Raw genomic sequence first — 19,809 nt, forward strand, 5'->3', positions numbered from 1 at the left:
GATAAGGCTGGATTCCAAGAAGGCATCATCTGCAATTTCCAGAACAGGAGGGATAGCTAGAGGCCTGTGCTGAGGCAAGTTTAAAAATCCCCAGAGTGTCTTTTTGGACTGAGAGTAGTCCTAGCTTTCCCAGCGGAAATGCTCTGTAAGGGTATGCAGGGTTGCACCAAAAGAAAAATCTTCTGGTGGAGAAGCAGAGGGAATGGAAGCCACTGCATCACAATCCTCATAGGTAGAGAAGGGTATGTCCTGGTAATCAGAAGGGTCAGGGTTATCAGACTCCTGATCTGAAGAATCAGGAGGAAAATCAGTTCTAGGTCTTTTTGAGGGGGAAGGCTGACTTCCCCCAATTAAAGTAATAAGGTCTTCAGCCATTCTAAGCATTTGTTTTTGTGGCATGTGGGCCTGAGAATGCGCTTTGGTCATCGGTTTCCTAGGCGTAGTGTGAACTCTAGGCCTGAGAAATTCGGTATTTTTGGTTTGAAACGAAGTCGTCGGTTTAATATGAAAATTGGAAGGCCTGAATACACCCTTAGAAGCGGGTGCCTGCACATCGGCTCCAGACCCATTCAAGGTAGAGACATCCGCAGGTTCCATAGTCGAAACATCTCGCGGCATACCGGACTCCGAATGGGTCTCAGTAGAGGCCTGTGAATCTGTAGATGCAGGTATCAGGGGCTGCGAAAGCACCTCACTGAGTACCGGCGGACTGGCGACTAGATTAACGGTAGCGTCGTCAGTAGTTTTGGACCTATGCAGTCTGTGTCTGTCTTTATCCTTATGTTTTTTTGGAAGATCGGTAGTTGGATGGCTTATCAAAGCCATTTCGGAATACGGAGATAGAGAGCAAAAGACTTCAGTGACAAAAAGAGCCTGACAACGAATAGTTTGGGAGTTGAACAAGGCACAAAACCGACAGCGAGGGACGCCATGGTCTGGGCCTAAACAGGTGATGCAGTAAGAATGAAAATCTCTGTGAGGTATTTGCTTTCCACAGGCAAGACAATTATTAATTTTTTCTGACATTGGTTAGAGCAAGAAAAAAGGATCCCCAACGGGGTACTTATCTTTTAGAAGACTTCAGGTCTGAAACTTGAAAAACGAAAATTTCAGGAGGCGGTTGACCGGCACTTACGAACTGCTTCTGCTTCGGGCACCGGACGACAAGAAAGACTGATGTAATGGCATCGGCTGCATGTTTTATACCCCTGACGACCTGACATCAAGGAAAAAGCGACAGCATCCGACGCAGAAATCCCAAGACTCTGGTATTCAGGCCGACCTGAGGGCTACCTGCAGGCAGACAACCCAAATGTAATGACTGCAACAGTGAAACACAAAGAACATCCAGAAATTCATCCCTGCTTTGGCACCTATGTCTCTAATGGACACAGGTAACCTGTAAATGGTTCATCTCTCAGACCCATGCTTACACTTATCAAGAGTATCAGAACTTGTCAGAGATTTGGGATACATGGCTAGGCTTAAAAAGGCTGTTGTGGTCGTTAGCCTAATAAACGACTATGAACCTATGGGTGATATCTTGATTGACAAAATATAACTATTATTAAAAAAACAAGTACAACATCCAGTCGGAGATATGTGAGAATCCCTCATTTCTAACTTAAAATAAGAACACAGCACCATTAGCAATAACAAATTATGTATACCATTTTGGTTTATTTAAACATCACCTGACTCAGGGTTACACACTTTAAAATAAGAAAATGAAAGTTTCAAAACTGTAACATAAAATGTCTTTCACTTTCCTTCATATATTTATGGACTTAAAATGACATAGCTCTCTGTAGCTATGCATTTATGTTTAGCTGAAATTTCTCATTTACTGACACATTTATTACTAAAAAAGGAAGCATACAAATAATTTCTGGGAAATGTCTTCTTCGGTCTTGCTGCCATGGTACTTTGTCAGTCAGGTGAGGTTAGTACTGCTAAGCTGGAAAGATTTGTCAGTTTTCCATTCTTTAGTGTTTGTAACATAGGTAAAACAAGGACGTGATCATACGCCATTTGGAAATCACCCTTCTTCATCACTGCTGCTCCATGCATCTTCAAATGCAGGATTAAATCTTGATCGTGCTCCCTGTTATGAAGAAAACAAACACAGGATTCAATTCTATTTTTCTTCATTTAAACTTAGAATATGGTATTAAATATAGCTAAATAATTTTTCAAGTGATGTAAAAAATAAAGCATATACACCCAAAAGTTGTTCTTCTGTAAAGACACTTAGCACCACCTGTTTTATATAAACAATATTGTGGTTTGAGTTACACAGATTTCCAAAATCCACTCAACTTAAAAAAAAAAAAAAAAAAAAGATTAACAAAATGATGTGAGTATTTAAATAAAGACAGATTTTCAAGACAATGTACTAAACACTAAGTCACAGAGCAATAAAAACATTATGCAGTTACAAGGTAACAAAAAAATGCAGTCAAAATTACAGTGGTTATGAAACTACTGGAAAAGAAATATGCAAACACTTAACACTGATATAGTGGTTTTAAGTTCCAACATCAAATCTGCTGTCTGCTGTCTCTTGCACAGAAGTTTAAAAGAGATGGATGTTTTTTCAATAAGTATCATAAAGCTTTTTCTACATCTACCGTTAGCACTGAATGACAGACGAGTCCTACTTTTTAATAAAATAAACATATTGCAGATAAAAAAGTTATGTACTCACCATAACGTTCCATCTGAGTAGGTAAACTTCATTTGTCAGCAACCTGTGGGTTTGGGATCCGATACGGATCTGAGCCGGCAGCATACCAAGCAAAAACATCCGAGCTCCAAGCTCCTCCCCCTACCCATACTGCACTGCAACCTCCTTCCAATCCTCAGATTGAGTTTGCCACTCCACACATGACACCAAAAAACTAACCTGAGACCCCTAAACCAAGGATAAACCTCCAACTCGTGAACTCCGGACATCGAGTTCAGCAAAAATAATGCCAAGGTAAGGGGGAAGGAGGGAGTGGTGGTTGCTGACAAATGAAGTTTACCTACTCAGATGGAGCGTTATGATGAGTACATAACTTCTTTATCTGAAGTAGTTAACTTCATTTGATTAGCAACCTGTGGGACAGAGTCCCCAGCTACCCAAAATCTTGGGAGGCCCTTAAGGAAGGATATTCCGGAGCACTGCAGAGCCAAAGGAAGCCCTTCCTCTAGATATCAAATCCAGTTTGTAATGATTAATAAAGGTGTGAGAAGACGCCCAGGTAGCCGCTGAGGAAATGTCATCCAGGAAAACTCCAGACCAGAATGCTGCAGACGTCATCATAGAACGTGTAGAATGGGCATGAACTCCTACTGGTTCTGGTAAACCAAGCTCTCTGTATGCTTGTAGGGTACAAAGGGAAACCCACCTTGCAAGAGTCACCTTTGAAACTGGTTTCCCTAAAAAGGTCTTTGCAAAAGAAACAAAAAGTTGATCAGATTTACGAAAGGCCGCAGTGCTGTGCAAATAAAAATGTAACTGTGAGCATCCAGCAAATGAAGTTTGTATTCTCCTTTGTTCTGAAAATTAGGGAAAAAGACAGGCAAATTAATAGATTGATTAATGTTTGTCTCAGAAGCAACTTTAGGCAGAAAGGATGGATTAGTCCTGAGAGACACCCAGTCCTTATGAAACACAAGATATGGGGGTTTCATACAAAGAGCTTGAAGCTCTGACACTCTCCTCGCTGAAGTTATAGCTACCAGAAAAAGCAGTCTTCCATGACAAAAATTTTAAGTCAACTGAGTCTCGAAAGGAGGCGCAACAAAGGCCTGAAGAACCACAGTCAGATCCCACAACAGGGACGGATTCTTAATAGGAGGTCGCAGAAGAAAAGTGCCTTTCAAAATGGTCTTACAAATTCTGGCAGCAGCGAGAGAGCCTAAATTGTCCCCTACATGGAAATGAGAAATAGCCACCAGCTGGACCTTCACTGTGGAAGAGCTGGCTCCTTGCTGGAAGATACGAGACAAAAAATCTAATACCGCTGGGATCGGAGTGGTAAAAGGATCTAGATTTCTCTGTGAAGCCCAAATGGAGAAGCGTCTCCATTTGCTAGAGTAAATTTTCCTGGTAGAGAATTTATGTGCCGCAACCAAGATAGATTTAACAGGAGAAGAGATACCGGGAGTCCTAGCAACTAGTGGAACTGGAGCAGCCAAGCTGTGAGCTTCAGGTTGTCCAGATTCGGAGGAAGCATTCCCGAGGGATGATGAATCAAATCCGGAATGGGATCCAAGATACAAAAGTGGAGCTATGAGATGAGACTGTAGGCAGGGGGGACCAGACTTAACGAGGCCAGAATGGGGCTATGAGGATCAATCTGCTCCCCAACCGGCGAGCTTTCTGTAAGAACTTTATCATGAGCGGAAGCGGGGGATATGCATAAAGAAGGCCGGGTGGCCAAGCATGAACAAGAGCGTCTCTGGGGCTTTCCCCCGTCGGGGGGGGGGGGATTAGAGTGAAAAACTCGCTGCACTTCGCATTGGAAGGCGATGCAAAGAGATCACAGCACGGCTGACCCCACTTGAGGAAGATCTGTTCCGCTACACAAGGGTTCAGAGACCACTCGTAAGGACAAAGGACAGTTTTGCTCAATTTGTCCGCCAAGATGTTGGACCGACCCGGAATGTGCATTGCTATCAGAAAGCAGTTGGTGGAGATCGCCCATTCCCAGAATCTCATGGCTTCTCGACAAAGGGGATAAGACTTGGTTCCCCCCTGTTTGTTGATATACCAGACCACTGACATATTGTCTGACTGGATCATAATAGTTCCCAGAGGTAGATAAGCATGAAGGGCCTGCAATGCTAAAAGGACCGCTCTCATCTCTAGAACATTTATATGCAGAACGGTCTCGTTTTGAGTCCACGTGCCTTGAACAGTCCTGCCCAAACAATGCCCCCCCCACCCTAGGCGGGAGGCGTCCGTGGTCACTGTGGCTTGGGGTTGAGGCGCAAGAAAGGGATGCCCCTCCTGCAAATTCCGAGATTGAAGCCACCACGTGAGAGAATTTCTGCACACACTGCTCAGAGGGATTGGAAAATCTAGAGGTTGATGAAGAATCGACCACTGAACTTGCAACGTCCACTGTAAAATTCTCATATGCAGACGAGCACAAGGGATCAAGTTGATAGCTGCTGCCATGGACCCTAAGGCTCTCAGGACTAATTCTGCAGGGGGTGCAGAGGACTGCAGAAGCACTAATACATGAAGTGTCAGGCTGTGTAGTCTGTCTAGGGTTAAGAATACCCTGGCCTGACGAGAATCTATTCTCGCCCCTATGAAGTCTAACACTTGAACAGGTTGAAGGGGAAGACTTCCTCAGATTTATGGTAATCCCTAGCCGAGGTGATATCCGGAGAAAGAAATCTCTGGCTAGTAAAAGTAGATGCCTGGTGGGGGCAGTGAGGAGCCAGTCGTCCAGGTACGGAAAGACCTGAATGCCCTGAAGTCTCAGGTGGGCCGCTACAACTGCCATGACCTTGGTGAACACACTGGGGGCTGTGGTGAGACCGAAGGGTAGGACCCTGAATTGATAATGACTGGCCCCTAGCCGAAAGAGGAGGAACCTCCTGGCTCGCCTGTCCATCAGAATATGGTAGTACGTATCCTTGAGGTCTATCGAGCATAACCAGTCTTTCTCCTGCAGGATGGATTGAAGCATGACCATCCGGAACATTTCCTTGGCAATGAACAGGTTCATTGTTGACAGGTCGAGAATCGGCCTTAGGTCCCCCGTCTTTTATGGCACCAAAAAGAACCTGGAATAGATGCCTGATCCGGACTGATCTGGGGGCACCTACTGGATGGCTCTTTTTTTCTAGTAGCTTTTGGATTTCCAAGGCCGCGGCCTCCCTGTGAGCGGTTGGGACGTCCAGGAGATGCCTTGTGTAACGGGGCTTGTTTATGACGAGAATAGAATAGCCTCTGGATATTATTCGAAGCACCCAGCGATCTGTCGTGATGGACTCCCATTGGGCTAGGTGCATCGAAAAACAACCCCCGACTGCCTCCAGAGAGGAGCAGTCGGGTAAACCCCTTAGGGTTGCTGCGCGAGTCACTCTGAAAAGGGTTCACGTGACCCGAAGTTCATTGGCCCGCCTCTGGGGGAGGAGGAGTCCTGAGCATTCCGGGACTGCTGAGTTTTCCAGAACCACGAATTCTTTTGCCCTCGCTGGTAATAGAAAAAGGACTTTTGAGGGTTAGAGAAGCGGATCCCGACAGCTGACAGCATCTTCTCGTCTTTCTCGTGCTGGACAAGCGTATCGCGGACAGTCTTCCCAAACAGGGTCGAACCGTCAAAGGGTGCGTTAGCGAAGGACGCCTTGAAGGGTTCTGAGAAGTCGCAAAGACAGAAGCAGGCGTGATGCCTTAAGGTGATGCCAGACGCGCTAGCCATAGCGGCTCCCTCGGTGGCATGAGAGAGTAAACGCATGGACATATTGGACACACAGACTTGAGAGTGGCCATACAAGCCGAGAAGGTCTGTTTATCACAAGTAGTAAGCCCAGCACGGCTCAGTCAAACAGGAACCACGAATCACTGCAGTAAAATTCTTTTATTGTAAAACCATCCAGCAGTTATAAACACTTAAAGATGTTGAGCGCTTTCATCTAGTACACCTAGATTTCTTCAGAACATAAAACTAAGTGTAACACAACTGTTAAATACCTTAACTACCCGCCTTTTTTCCAATTAATTTATCCTAGTTGGTGTTTTTAACCCTTAGTTAAACATTTAAAATAAAACATAAAACATACTATAGGCTTAGAATACTATCAAAATTCAAAATAAGTTAATTATAACAATTTCTATATTCCTTATCTATTACAAAATTGTTAGAAAATACTTAAAAAATACATAATTACACAATTATACATAGTGTAATATATGATATGATGTAATGCTGCTCTGACTTATATAACTAAAATAATTCCATTGACTTCAATTGTCTATGTAACCCTAAGGTAATGTGTAGATCTATTATTGTGCTTACAGTAGGTATCTAATGTACATTGTATTCTCAATAATGGTTTGGTAGGTATAACTTCATTAAGCCCTGGGGGTGTAGCTGCCTCTAGTCACAATTGCCACTTTATTTCTTTTTCCCCCACTATGGCCTTAATGTTACCTCCTCTAGGGTTATAACTGACCACCTCCAATATACCAAACTTGAAATTCCTACATGACTCATTGTTTAATATATGTCTCGATAATGCATTATTGACATCTTTTCTTTTGATGCAATATAAGTGGTCATACATTCTGTTTTTTAAGAATCTATCTGTCATTCCTACATAATAATTTTCACAAGTGTCACAGATAGCCAGATATATCACATGTCTTGTTTGGCAATTACCATTTTTAAATTGGATCTTAGTTCTATTTCTATCCTTTAGTATTATGCTCTTGCCTTCATAAATGTATTTGCAGTAGTTGCAACATCCGCACTTGGTAGTACCCCTACTTCTACTCTTAACATCTTTAGTGGAACTTTGTCTTATATCTATAAGTCTGTGAAGACGATTACCTGCCTTATATACAAACCTGGGTATTATGGGAACCTTTTCTTTGACACCTGCATCATTTGTTAAAATGTGCCAATGTTTTGCTATTATCTGCTTTACCTGATGTGTTTGGTCACCATATTTCACAATACATGCTCTATTGTACCGGTCCCCCTCTATATTGTTTTGTCTCTTGTGCGTGGATATACCTATACCTATCAACGGGTAATATTTCTTACCCCATTCCTGTATTACATACTGTGTTAGATCTTCCAGCATCTTACCAGGATATCCCTTTTCTCTAAACATAGACTCCATAAACTTGATTTCCTTGATCATGTTATTCCTTTCTGATGTCATCCTCACAGCCCTGATCATTTGTCCTTTCACTATATTATACTTGACTTTATAAGAATGAGCACTGGAGAAATGCAAGTATCCATTACTGTAAGTCTCTTTCCGATATATCATGGACTGGAATGTCTTACCATCATTATAAACGTAGACATCTAGATAGTTTATTCCTTTGCTGTCCCATTGGTATGTGAATTTTAAATAAGTGGTAGTGCCATTAATGTAATTCACAAAATCCTCTAAGTCCTTAGTATTCCCTGTCCATAACAAAAATATATCGTCCAGGTATCTTACATACTTTTGGATTTTGGTCATCCAGTTGGTGTTGAGAATATATGTTGTTTCCCAATCAAGGAGAACCATATTTGCATACATGGGGGCACAAGCTGCCCCCATCGCTACCCCTGAGATCTGCTTATAATATTCTCCTTCGAAAAAGATGTAATTATAGTCAAGTACTATTTCCATAAAGGAAGTGAGAAGGATTATTTCTTCCTCTTGCAACCCACTAAAGTTCTTCATACTTTGTATAAAACTTTCTATTCCTTCCTGTCTAGGAATACATGAAAATAGTTCCCGGACGTCAATTGTGACAAAAATAATATCAGGGGACCACAGTTCCTGTTTGAATATTCCCAGGAATTCCCAGGAGTCTTTCATAATGTGGGGTATACTTTTGTACATGTGTTTCAGCTTGTTATCCACTACTCTCCCATAAGGGAATGTCTTGTTTGCACTCCCTGAAATAATTGGTCTAAATGGGGGATCGATAGAATTTTTATGTATCTTAGGGATCCCTCTAATGGTGACACTTGTGAAAATTATTATGTAGGAATGACAGATAGATTCTTAAAAAACAGAATGTATGACCACTTATATTGCATCAAAAGAAAAGATGTCAATAATGCATTATCGAGACATATATTAAACAATGAGTCATGTAGGAATTTCAAGTTTGGTATATTGGAGGTGGTCAGTTATAACCCTAGAGGAGGTAACATTAAGCCCATAGTGGGGGAAAAAGAAATAAAGTGGCAATTGCGACTAGAGGCAGCTACACCCCCAGGGCTTAATGAAGTTATACCTACCAAACCATTATTGAGAATATAATGTACATTAGATACCTACTGTAAGCACAATAATAGATCTACACATTACCTTAGGGTTACATAGACAATTGAAGTCAATGGAATTATTTTAGTTATATAAGTCAGAGCAGCATTACATGATATCATATATTACACTATGTACAATTGTGTAATTATGTATTTTTTAAGTATTTTCTAACAATGTTGTAATAGATAAGGAATATAGAAATTGTTATAATTAATTCATTTTGAATTTTGATAGTATTTTAAGCCTATAGTATGTTTTATGTTTTATTTTAAATGTTCAACTAAGGGTTAAAAACACCAACTAGGATAAATTAATTGGAAAAAAGGCGGGTAGTTAAGGTATTTAACAGTTGTGTTACACTTAGTTTTATGTTCTGAAGAAATCTAGGTGTACTAGATGAAAGCGCTCAACATCTTTAAGTGTTTATAACTGCTGGATGGTTTTACAATAAAAGAATTTTACTGCAGTGATTCGTGGTTCCTGTTTGACTGAGCCGTGCTGGGCTTACTACTTGTGGTTTATCTGGTGGACTTCAGGAGCTTTTGTGTGTGACAAGGTCTGTTTATCCTCGGAAGACATGGACTCTGGGGGAGACTCAGCGTACTCTTTCCTAAGGTCCCGCTGCAGTCGAATTACGTGGGCCAAGTAATTCAACGCCCTTATAGTAAAGGTGGCTGAAGCAAAAGTCCACTTTCCAAGATGGTCCATAGCCCTGGACTCCTTGTCTGGGGGTGGACCGAGGAACTTTCTTGGGCAAGTTCCTTTTTGGTGGCCACCGCCACCACCATGGCATCAACCGGGGAACCTTTGCTCTATCTGCCGGTGGACTCAATATTTGGGTATAGGCTCCACAGTGTCCTGTTCCCTCCGAGCTCTGGTGGTGATAAGGTCCACCAGAGGGTCAGCCAGGGGGACACCCAAGAGGTAGATGGGCCTGTGTTGAATGCCTCCAGGAATACAGACTCGTCAGAGGAAGGTTTTTGGGTGGACCACCCCCCCCCCCCTCTGGCGAAGGATTTCCATAATGTCTCCAAAGGAGACGTCTTTGGGAGGTTATTTGGGGAAACCTTCCCCTTCCTCCAAGTCGTATCCTCGGTGAGGTACTCGGGGGAGTCCAAGTGCCTCCTTTTACACTGGCGTTTTTGAGGGACCTCCTCGGGTGGACTCTCGGGGGAGGGCTCACAAATGGTTTCATGTTCCTCCAAGGGAACTGTCTGGGGCGCAATACACAGACTGTCCCCTGGGAGGACTGGATGATGGAAGACAAACTCAGCTGCGAGGGAGCAGGGATGGACCCAGAGAACAGAGTGAGGGGTCTCGATCCTTCAGAGAGAACCCTCTCCTCAATGTCAAATGCCGATGGAGACCCGGCCTCCCTGAAACTGGTAGCAGAGACCCTCGGATCCGATGAAGGGATCGGAGCCGAAGTTGGAATGGCCGGACCCGAAGGGATGGTATGCCCCTACCACAATGGAGCCGATGACATACTCATCCCCTCGGATCTGATGTCTAACTCTTGGCTCTGAGAGCTCGGATCCAAAAGCGGATCCAACAGACTCGAGGGCATGGCCGGCGTAGAGGCCGAAGGCACCATCGGCGCTGACCCCCTGACTCCAGGGTTCCTCAGATCCATAGACTCTGATATCTGACGGTGGCTCTGAGAAGGAGCTATCGGGGCAAAAAACAGAGCCGAACTCCCCGCACCGGGAGGGGGGAGAGCCAGCAGTACCCCCATCTGCAGTTGAATTTGTAGAAACCTTCGCATCATCCAATCCATGTCTGCTTCAGAGATGCTCAGAGTCAATCTGGAGGATGCCACCGACGCTGGCCGGGAGAGCCGACGCAAAGACGACCTCAAGGGTGGTCTAGCCTCCCCCTCCTCCGGCTCCGGAGAAAAACGTGGTGAACGGAGCAGAGGAGAGGATGGCCTGGTAACTTTTACCGGAGACAAGATTACCTTGGCGGGAGGGGCCGTTGGATCCAACTCGGCCTGTCGCTTGCGGCCCCTCTGTCTATGTTTATCCTTATGCTTGTCCAAATGTCTCTCTGTCTTCTCTGTGTTTTTCTTTGACTTTCTTGGCCTCTCTCTCTCCCTGTGGTAAGGTGGGAGGGTGAGTCCCAGACAGGGGAGAAGGGCCTGAAGGCTGAAAGTACAGTTGTGTACCTACTACAAATGTAGATGTTCGAGTGTATTCACTGTTGCAGTCATTACACTTGGGTTATCCTGCTGGCAGGCTACCTGCAGTCGGCCTGAATTCCAAAGTCTTGGTCCGGCGTCGGTTGCTGTCGCCTCTTCCCTGCAGCCGACGCCATTTTCTTCAGTTTTTCTTGCCCCAGATGTCAGGTGCCCCCAAAATGGAAGGCTAAAAATTATGCCAATAAGTATGCATGCACTAAAGTAAACATTTCCTTCATCTACAAGCAAATACACCACATAGGTCATATAGGATAGAGAAGTACAGATAAGTCCCAGCAAAGAAAAGGGGGATGGTGGGAGGGTAACCTGGACTGCAACAGTGAATACACTCGAACATCTACATTTATGGTAGGTACACAACTGTATTATGTTCATCATGTTTCACTGTTGCAGTCATTACACTTGGCTTGAATCCCAAAGCTGAGGTTGGGTGGTTGGGTCTAAATAGGATTAGGAGAGGCTATAAGGCCTTGCAGAACTGCAGTGGCAAAGCCTGCTCTGGATTTAGAGTAGAGAGGTAAATGGTAGTGCTTGGTAAAAGTGTGCACTGAATTCCAAGTTGCAGCCTCTAAAATGTCTTTGGTTGGTACTCCTCTGAGGAAGGCTGCTGAAGTGGCTGCTGCTCTGGTAGAATGTGACCTAATGCCCTTAGGCACTGATTTGCCATGCTGTGAATAGCAGAAACGAATGCAGTGGCCTATCCATTTTGAAATAGTCTGCTTTGAGATAGCCTTTCCCTGTGATCCTGCAGCATATGCCACTAAGAGTTGCTCAGTCTTTCTGAAAGCTTTAGTTCTGTCCAAGTAGAAGCGTAGCTGTCTGTGTATGTCCAAAGAATGCAGGAGTCTCTCACCCTTATTCTGTGGGTTTGGATAAAATGTAGGCAAATTAATGGTTTGGTTAAGGGCCACACTGGACACTACCTTAGGCATAAATGTCGTGTTTGTCCTCAGAGAAACCCTGTCTGGATGGAAAATGATAAAAGGTTCCACAGCCATGAGTGCCTGTAACTTTGAGACTCGTCTTGCAGAGGTTATTGCTAGGAGCAGAGCTGTTTTCCAAGATAAGAACTTTATTTCGGCTATATTGGCTGGCTCAAAAGGTGGCAGTGTGAGTTTCTCCAAGACATAATTGAGGTCCCATGCAGGTTTTGGTGCTCTCCTTGGAGGTCTTATGTTTTTGGCCCCTCTTTGGTACTGCCTTAGCAATGGATGAGAAAAAATAGGTGGTTCCGTATTGTAATGAGCTAAAATGGCAGAGGCATGGATTTTAATTGATGAGAAAGATAGTCCTTTATCCAGCATCTCAGTTAGGTATTGTAAAATCTGAGGAATATTTGGTACAAGCGTGTCAATTCCTTGCGCCTGGTTCCAAGCACAAAATCTCTTCCATTTTTCTGCATAAGATTTTCTGGTACTGGGCCTCCTGGCCTCCAAAATAACATCCATCACTGCTTTAGAGAGGTGTGTTCTGAATGGCTACAATATCCGCCATGCTGCCAGATTTAGGGTCCTGAGTTGGCTGTGCAGGATCTGATTATTTCGTTGGGTCAGTAAGTGAGGAATTAAAGGTAATGTCCAGGCTGGGCCTTGAGACGAGCTCTTAAGGATTGGGTACCAGTGCTGGCGGGGCCAGTCTGGGGCAATCAGAATCATTTTTGGCTTCTCTTGTCTGACCTTTAGGAGTACCTTGGGAAGGAGAGGCAGAGGAGGAAAAGCATATACTGTTAGTGTTTTCCAGCTGAATGATAGAGCATCCACTTTCCATGCTTGCTTGTGTTAAGTCCCTGTGCAGAATCGCTGTAGTTGGCAGTTGTGAGGGGAGGCAAAAAGATCTATGTCTGGGCACCCCCATTTCTTTGTTATCATGCTGAAGACTTGTGGATCCAGTTTCCACTCGTGAGGATCTGTAATGTTTCTGCTTAGTTCGTCTGCCAGAGTATTTTTCTTTCCTGGCAGGAATTGTGCTTGCAGGTGTACTTGATAAGTCAGTGCTGTGTCCCACAAAGTCATGGCTTGTCTGCAAAAGGGGTAGGAATGTGTGCTGCTCATTTATATACCACATGACTGTAGTATTGTCCGTCCTTATCAGTAGTTGTCCTGGATGAAGGAGATCCTTGAATGCTGCCAGGGCATTCTGAACAGCTAGCATCTCTTTTTGATTGATATGAAGATGCATTTGGCTGTGGGCCATGTGCCCTGAATACATTTTCCTGCCATGTTGGCCCCCCAGGCATAATCTAATGCATCTGTTGTTATTGACTGCCTGGCTGTTGGTAGATTGAATGGCTGTCCCTTGTTGAGGTGACAGGCCTGTGCCCACCATCAAAACTTCTGTTAAAGGCAAGGAATGAGGGTAATTAATGTTTCCAGGCTGTGGCAATGTTGAGCCCAAACACTTTTTAGATACCATTGTGGTTTCCTCATATGCAGTCTGGCATATGGAATTAGCAGAATGCAGGATGCCATGAAGCCCAAAGCCTGCGAATTTTTCTTGCAGATAACTGGGTCTTTGTTGCCAACATTGTGAAGTAAGAAGTCAGTTGCCTTTGTTTGTCTGGCGCGAGATAAGCCATCTGGGCAGTTGTATTTAAGCTTGCGCCCAGGAATATTATCTCTTGAGAGGGTATTAGTTTTGATTTCTTTTTGTTTACTGTGTACCTAAGGCAAATTAATAATCTTTTTACAAACGCCAGATACTTTAGTAGAATGTCCCTGTTCTCTGCTTGAATAAGGCAATCGTCCAAATAAGGATATATTTGAATTCCTCTTTGTCTGCAAAATGCAATTACTGGTGCCAGGCATTTTGTGAAGACCCTGGGCGCAGTAGATAAGCCAAAGGGCAGTGCAGAGAATTGGTAGTGCATTGAGCCAGCTATGAATCTGACGTATCTTCTGCAAGATTGTCCGATTGGAACATGCAGGTATACCTCTTTTAGGTCCAAAGTTACAAGCCAAGCCTTCTTGCCCAGCATGGGCAGAAGCTGCTGCAAAGTCAACATTTTGAATTTTGGAACGTCCAGAAATGTATTTAGAATAGACAGGTCCTGTATTGGTCTCCAGGCTTTGTCCTTTCTGGGTACCAAGAAAAGTCTTGAGTAAAATCTTTGTCCCTGCTCTTGCTGTGGTACTCGCTGAATGGCCCCCTCATGTCCATGAGGGATGAAACTTGTTTTTGTGCCTCTGCCCACTGATTGTGTGGCAGGTCTGGCATACCTTTTGCCCTTGGCAGGGTGTGAAAGTGGAACCTGTAGCCCTGGGACACTATATTCAAGACCCATTTGTCCTGGGTGATCATGTGCCAATTTTGAGAAAAAAGTGCTAGTTTTCCCCCTAAGGGGGCTGCCAAAAGATAAGTGCTTGGTGCTGACCGAGGAAAGTCATTGGGACTGTTTCCTGTATGACTGTGATTTGTCTTCTGTAGAAGCGCCCCACTGTTTAGGCCTGTATGAGCCCTGGGGCTGGGATCTGCCTCTTTGTGGCCTGTCTGACACTGGAAAGGACCAATTCTTTGTAGGCCAGTTTCTGCTAAATCTGGGTGGTTGTACCTGTAAGAAATCCTTTACTTTTTGCATAGATTTCGCTTTGTCCTCCATTTTCTTCAACACTTCCTCTGCTTTAACACCAAATAAAGTATCATGCTGTAATGGAGCATCTAGTAATTTTGCATTAACATGATCAGGTAGATTCTGTTCCTTCAACCAAGCATGCCTCCTAATGACAGAACCCATAACTGCGGCCCTGCAAGAGGCCTCCAGAGAATCAAAACCACATTGCAATGTATGCTTTCCCACTTGTTCAGTTGCATGCAATAAATCCTGCATTTCCTTATTTTCTGCACAATCAGAATTTGCCAACATTTTCTGTTTTAGCAGTGACATTAAGTATTGCTGATATTTAAGCATATGAAATTGACAATTTAAAGCCCTCACAGCCAAAGTAGCAGATGTGTAAACCCCCCCCCCCCATCTGTCTAGTGCCCTTGAATCCCTGTCAGAGGGGAATGGGTTTTTTGCAGTATAAGCCTTGACCCCTTTGGGACCCTGAGAAATAGTTTCTGGGTCAGCAGCAGGGATTTTATAAAGAAATTTTCGAGAAAAACCCTGACACTTGCCTGGAGCTCAAGAATCCCATGCTGGCAAAGCCGCGGCAAAAGTCTGGTTTAACAGGGGCAGGGGGTAAAGAGTCAGGAGAAAGGCCGGACTCTGAAAATACATCTACAATGTCTAACACAGGGGGAATAGCAAGAGGCCTGTGATGAGGTAGTAAAAGAAAATCTCTAAGCCTTTTCTTTGATTCTGAGTAGTCTTGGCTCTCCCAGTGGAAATGCTCCCTCATGGTATGCAGGGTTTCCCGAAAAGAATAATCCTCAGGAGGAGAGGCTGAAGGGATAGATTCTTCAGCATCAGAATCCTCATAGGGAGGAAGAGAGTATTCCTGTTCAGAAGAGGAGTCAGAGGAAATGGAAACCTGATCTGAAGATTCATATTCTGTCTCTTACCTAGGCCTCTTATCAGGAGGGGGATGGGAACCCCTGATCAAGGTGATTAGGTCTTCGGCCATTTTGAGCATCTGTTTTTTAGGTATGGAAGTCTGTCCAGGAGAATGCTGTACTTGTCTCTGTCTTTAGAGCTGCTTTAGTCTTTGCTTTGGAAGCTGAGGTAGGCTTTACATATAGCTGTGTAGGTCTGAAAACACCCTCAGAAGCCAATGCCTGCTCAGCGGCTCCGGACCCATCTGAGGGAATAGTTTCCCAGTGTCCAATACCTTGAGTATCCAGAGGCCTAGATGGCTCCACGTGGGAGTCGGCAGCGGCCTGTGGCTCTGAGTTAGCGGGTGTCGGGCGCTGCGAAACCGCCTCACTGAGAACCGGCGAACCAGCGACTGGCTTAGCGGAAGCTTCTTCGTCGGTTTTGGACCTCGGATGCCTGTCCTTTTCTTTTTCCTTGCACTTTTTATAAACTCCAGTCGTCGGCTGTTCCGATGGCATTATATAATTGAATCTTCGGCCAAAGTAATGAAAGGCAAAATCGTACCGACGCTTAATAGTGCATTGGTTAAATCTAGCACAAAACTGACAGCTAGCAACGTTGTGGTCAGGGCCTAGGCAAGGAATACAGTAAGAATGAAAATCCTTATGAGGTATTTGCTTCCCACAAGAAATACAATTGTTAACTTTTTCTGACATCGGTCTGGAGCAAGAAAAAAGTTCCCCAATGGGGTACTTAGCTTTAATGAAGACTTCGGATCTGAAATTCATTTTTGAAAATCTCAGGAGTCGGCCGACCGGCACTTGCGAACTGCTTTTGCTTCGGGCACCGCACGGCAAGAAAGACTGAAGAAAATGGCGTAGGCTGCATCTTTTATACCCCTGGCGCACTGACATCAGGGAAGAGGCGACAGCAACCGACGCCGGACCAAGACTTTGGAATTCAGGCCGACTGCGGGTAGCCTGCCAGCAGGATAACCCCAGTGTAATGACTGCAACAGTGAAACACGATGAACATCAGCCACAGCCGTGGCTGGTGAGGAAGCGGCAGAAGTTGATTCTGCGGGTAGACGACCTGCCAGAATTAACTTATTCCTGCGATCCCGCAGGGCGCGGGGGTTGAAGGCCGCATAGATCTTGCAGCCGGAAGACAAACTGGCCACCCCCAAGCAAACTACACACAGAGTGTGACCATCGGCTGGAGACAGCTTGTGGCCACACTCTGTGCACTTAGAGAAAGTCACTTTCTGACATCTTAGTGAACACACACACACACACACACACACACACACACACACACACACTCACACTCTACGGGCGGGAAGGGGGGCCTACACTAACTGAAAGTTTTCAACTTTCAAGAAAGGAAAAAAAAAACAATAATCATCGTGGATAACTAATAATTATTTCTCAAAATTATCAAAAGGGGCACACACAGACCAAAATTTTCGAGAAAAACCCTGACATTTGCCTGGAGCTCAAAAATCCCATGCTGGCGAAGCCGCGGCAAAAGAGGTCTGAGGATTGGAAGGAGGTTGCAGTGCAGTATGGGTAGGGGGAGGAGCTTGGAGCTCGGATCTTTTTGCTTGGTATGCTGCCGGCTTGGATCCGTATCGGATCCGAAACCCACAGGTTGCTGATCAAATGAAGTTAACTACTTCAGATCTGATGTTTAACTATGAAAAAACAACAACTTGTTACAGCCAAGATAAATAAACTGGGCAATAATGTAACTAAACCATATCAGAACATGTGTTTCATTGCCTTTCTGATTCTTTAATCCATTAATTTAAGGTTTCCTTTTTCATTTCAGGCTCATTTTTTGAAATTGTCTGCACAAGCTTCTATACCCCAAACCAGTTTGACCTTGTCCAGCTGGTTATTACAGTATCAGACTATTCTCCTCAGCCACATGAACATCCACTCACTTCATATCCCAGAAAAAAAGACAACATAGGCTCTATTTTTTAATTTGGATATCTGTTTGGCACAGATTAGATCCATAGCTGTTAAATGTATTTCATAGGTTCATATGTAGGTAACTAGGCTATCGGCCCTAGGGCCTATACAAGCCTAGCCAAAAAGGTACTCTGGATTTTGCCACTCAAGAAAATTATTTTCCTGTGCCCCTGTTGAGCAGAGCCACAGAGGTGATCCCCGTGGTGAATTTCCTATTTCCCATCAAATCATCACGATTTTTTTTGAAGAGTGTTAATGAGGAGCTTTGTTTGATATAGATAGGTAGTTTATTCCAGAGTATGGGAAGTCTCTGGGACAGGAATCTATCCTTCCAGCATGTTCTGTTTATTGTGGTGACAAGGTTTAGGTCCCTAGAGCATGTAGCTCGGAGGGATTAGGATTTCTTTAAGTGCAGCATGTCCAACAGCTCTGGGTTTGACACAGCTTTGTATGTTAGGCAGAGATCGCCTCTGAGTAGGCAATATGCAACAGAGTAAAGCTGGAGTTTTTTGAGACGGTCTGCGTAGGGCATCTGTTTGAGGCCAATAATCCTCTGTGAGGTATTTCTGCGGCCTTTCCAGTTGTTGCAGATGTCTTGTGAGGTACATACCAAAAGGGGCATTGTACTCTATAATGGGTCTAATGACGGACAATGACCTCTTTTTTCCTGGATGAGAAACCTTTTGTGATGAGGTGTGTCAAGTAGAAAGATTTCCTGACTACTGTAGTTCATCTGAACCCTTTTTTTAAATTTATTTTTATTTTATTTTATTTATCCTTTGCTGATCAAGCTTATCCCACTAGGCTAGTAGCCTCTTTTCATGGGTGGTATATATACTACCAAGTGAAATTTCGCCAGGACACTGTGGAACTTCCCTTACTCATTGAAGCTGCTAAATGGTGCAGGAGGGCTTCTACAGCAGCAAGGAATAAGCCTATGGGAAGTAGCAGCATGGAGAAGAAAAGAGTTATCAGTAATTTGGAGGTGGAAAATGAGAATTTGGAGAAAATGGGAGCATCAGAATGTAAAAGATTCTTGTGTGGTGGATTATACAAATGAGCAGCGTTTAGCTGTCTCAGTTGAGGAGGAAATAAGCTAATCTGTTGTAGTGCAGATAATGGAACTGACATCGGTAAAGCTTGAAGATAATACATTAAAAATAATCGAGCAGGATGATCCAGATGACAGCTGTGCTGCTTCAAGGGTGAGATGGCAGATTGCCATCCTAAGCACTTTTGAAAAAAGTTACGTAATGAAGGAACCAGGTGATGTTGAAGCAAAGAATGCAGCAGTATCAGAAAATAAAAGAAGAAACAGCAACAAACTGAGAAGGTATCTGTTTTTGTAGCAGCAGATAATGCAGTAATTAAACACATGTAGCTGTGACAGCAGGCAAAGGAAGAGAGCAGCAACAAACTAAGTAAAACAAGAAGTTATGTAGTCACCATAATGTTCGATGCATGTAGTCCATCTTGCCTTACATTCTTACCCGTGGGTTCGGAGCCGAACCTCGGATCCGACTCTGCCATACTCTAGGTCGAAGTCTTCAATTGGCTCGTGGCTAAGAGGTATCCCATCATGAAACAGGTCTATTCCCCAGATCTTGTTTGCTGCAAGCTCACACACATACACACTGAGAAGAAGAACAACCCCAACAGAAAGGACTACTGATACCTAGAGAGAATATCTCCAGGTCCTCCAGGAGGGGGAAGGAGGGAGGGTTAGTAAGAATGTAAGGTGAGATGGACTACATACATCGAACATTATGGTGAGTACATAACTTCTTGATGTTATGTAGTCCAATCTCGCCTTCATTCTTACCCGTGGGACAGCGTCCCTAGCACCCTGATCTTGGGTGGCTCAGTGAAAAATACTTTTGAGCACCGTGGGACCAAAGGAAGATCTGCCTCTAGAGACCAGATCTAATTTGTAGTGACTAATAAAGGTATGAGGCGAAGCCCATGTTGCTGCAGCACAAATATCATCCATAGACATCCTAGCCTATAACGCAGTTGAGGTAGCCACAGAACGTGTATAATGAGCCTTCCCTTTAAAGGGTAATTCTTTGCCATTGGAAGCATAAATGAAATGAGAATCGGAGAGCCAGCGAGACAAGGTTACCTTAGAAACCAGAACCCCAAGTCTAGCGTCTGAAAACGAG

The 19,809-nt window shown here is 44.1% G+C and overlaps 1 protein-coding gene across 1 annotated transcript in view; it reads right to left on the minus strand.

Moving 5' to 3' along the window:
• Positions 1 to 1,660: 1,660 nt before the first annotated feature.
• ERCC8 (ERCC excision repair 8, CSA ubiquitin ligase complex subunit) overlaps positions 1,661 to 19,809 on the minus strand; it is a 747,007-nt gene continuing 728,858 nt past the window's right edge. Inside the window, exon 12 of the mRNA XM_044063815.1 lies at positions 1,661 to 2,104. Within this exon, the coding sequence (XP_043919750.1) occupies positions 2,039 to 2,104 (66 nt within the window). The 3' untranslated portion in view covers positions 1,661 to 2,038. The remainder of the gene's footprint in view (positions 2,105 to 19,809) is intronic.

Source organism: Protopterus annectens, chromosome 2.part2, assembly GCF_019279795.1.
Source record: "Protopterus annectens isolate FY-2018-M chromosome 2.part2, PAN1.0, whole genome shotgun sequence".
NCBI lineage: Eukaryota > Metazoa > Chordata > Ceratodontiformes > Protopteridae > Protopterus > Protopterus annectens.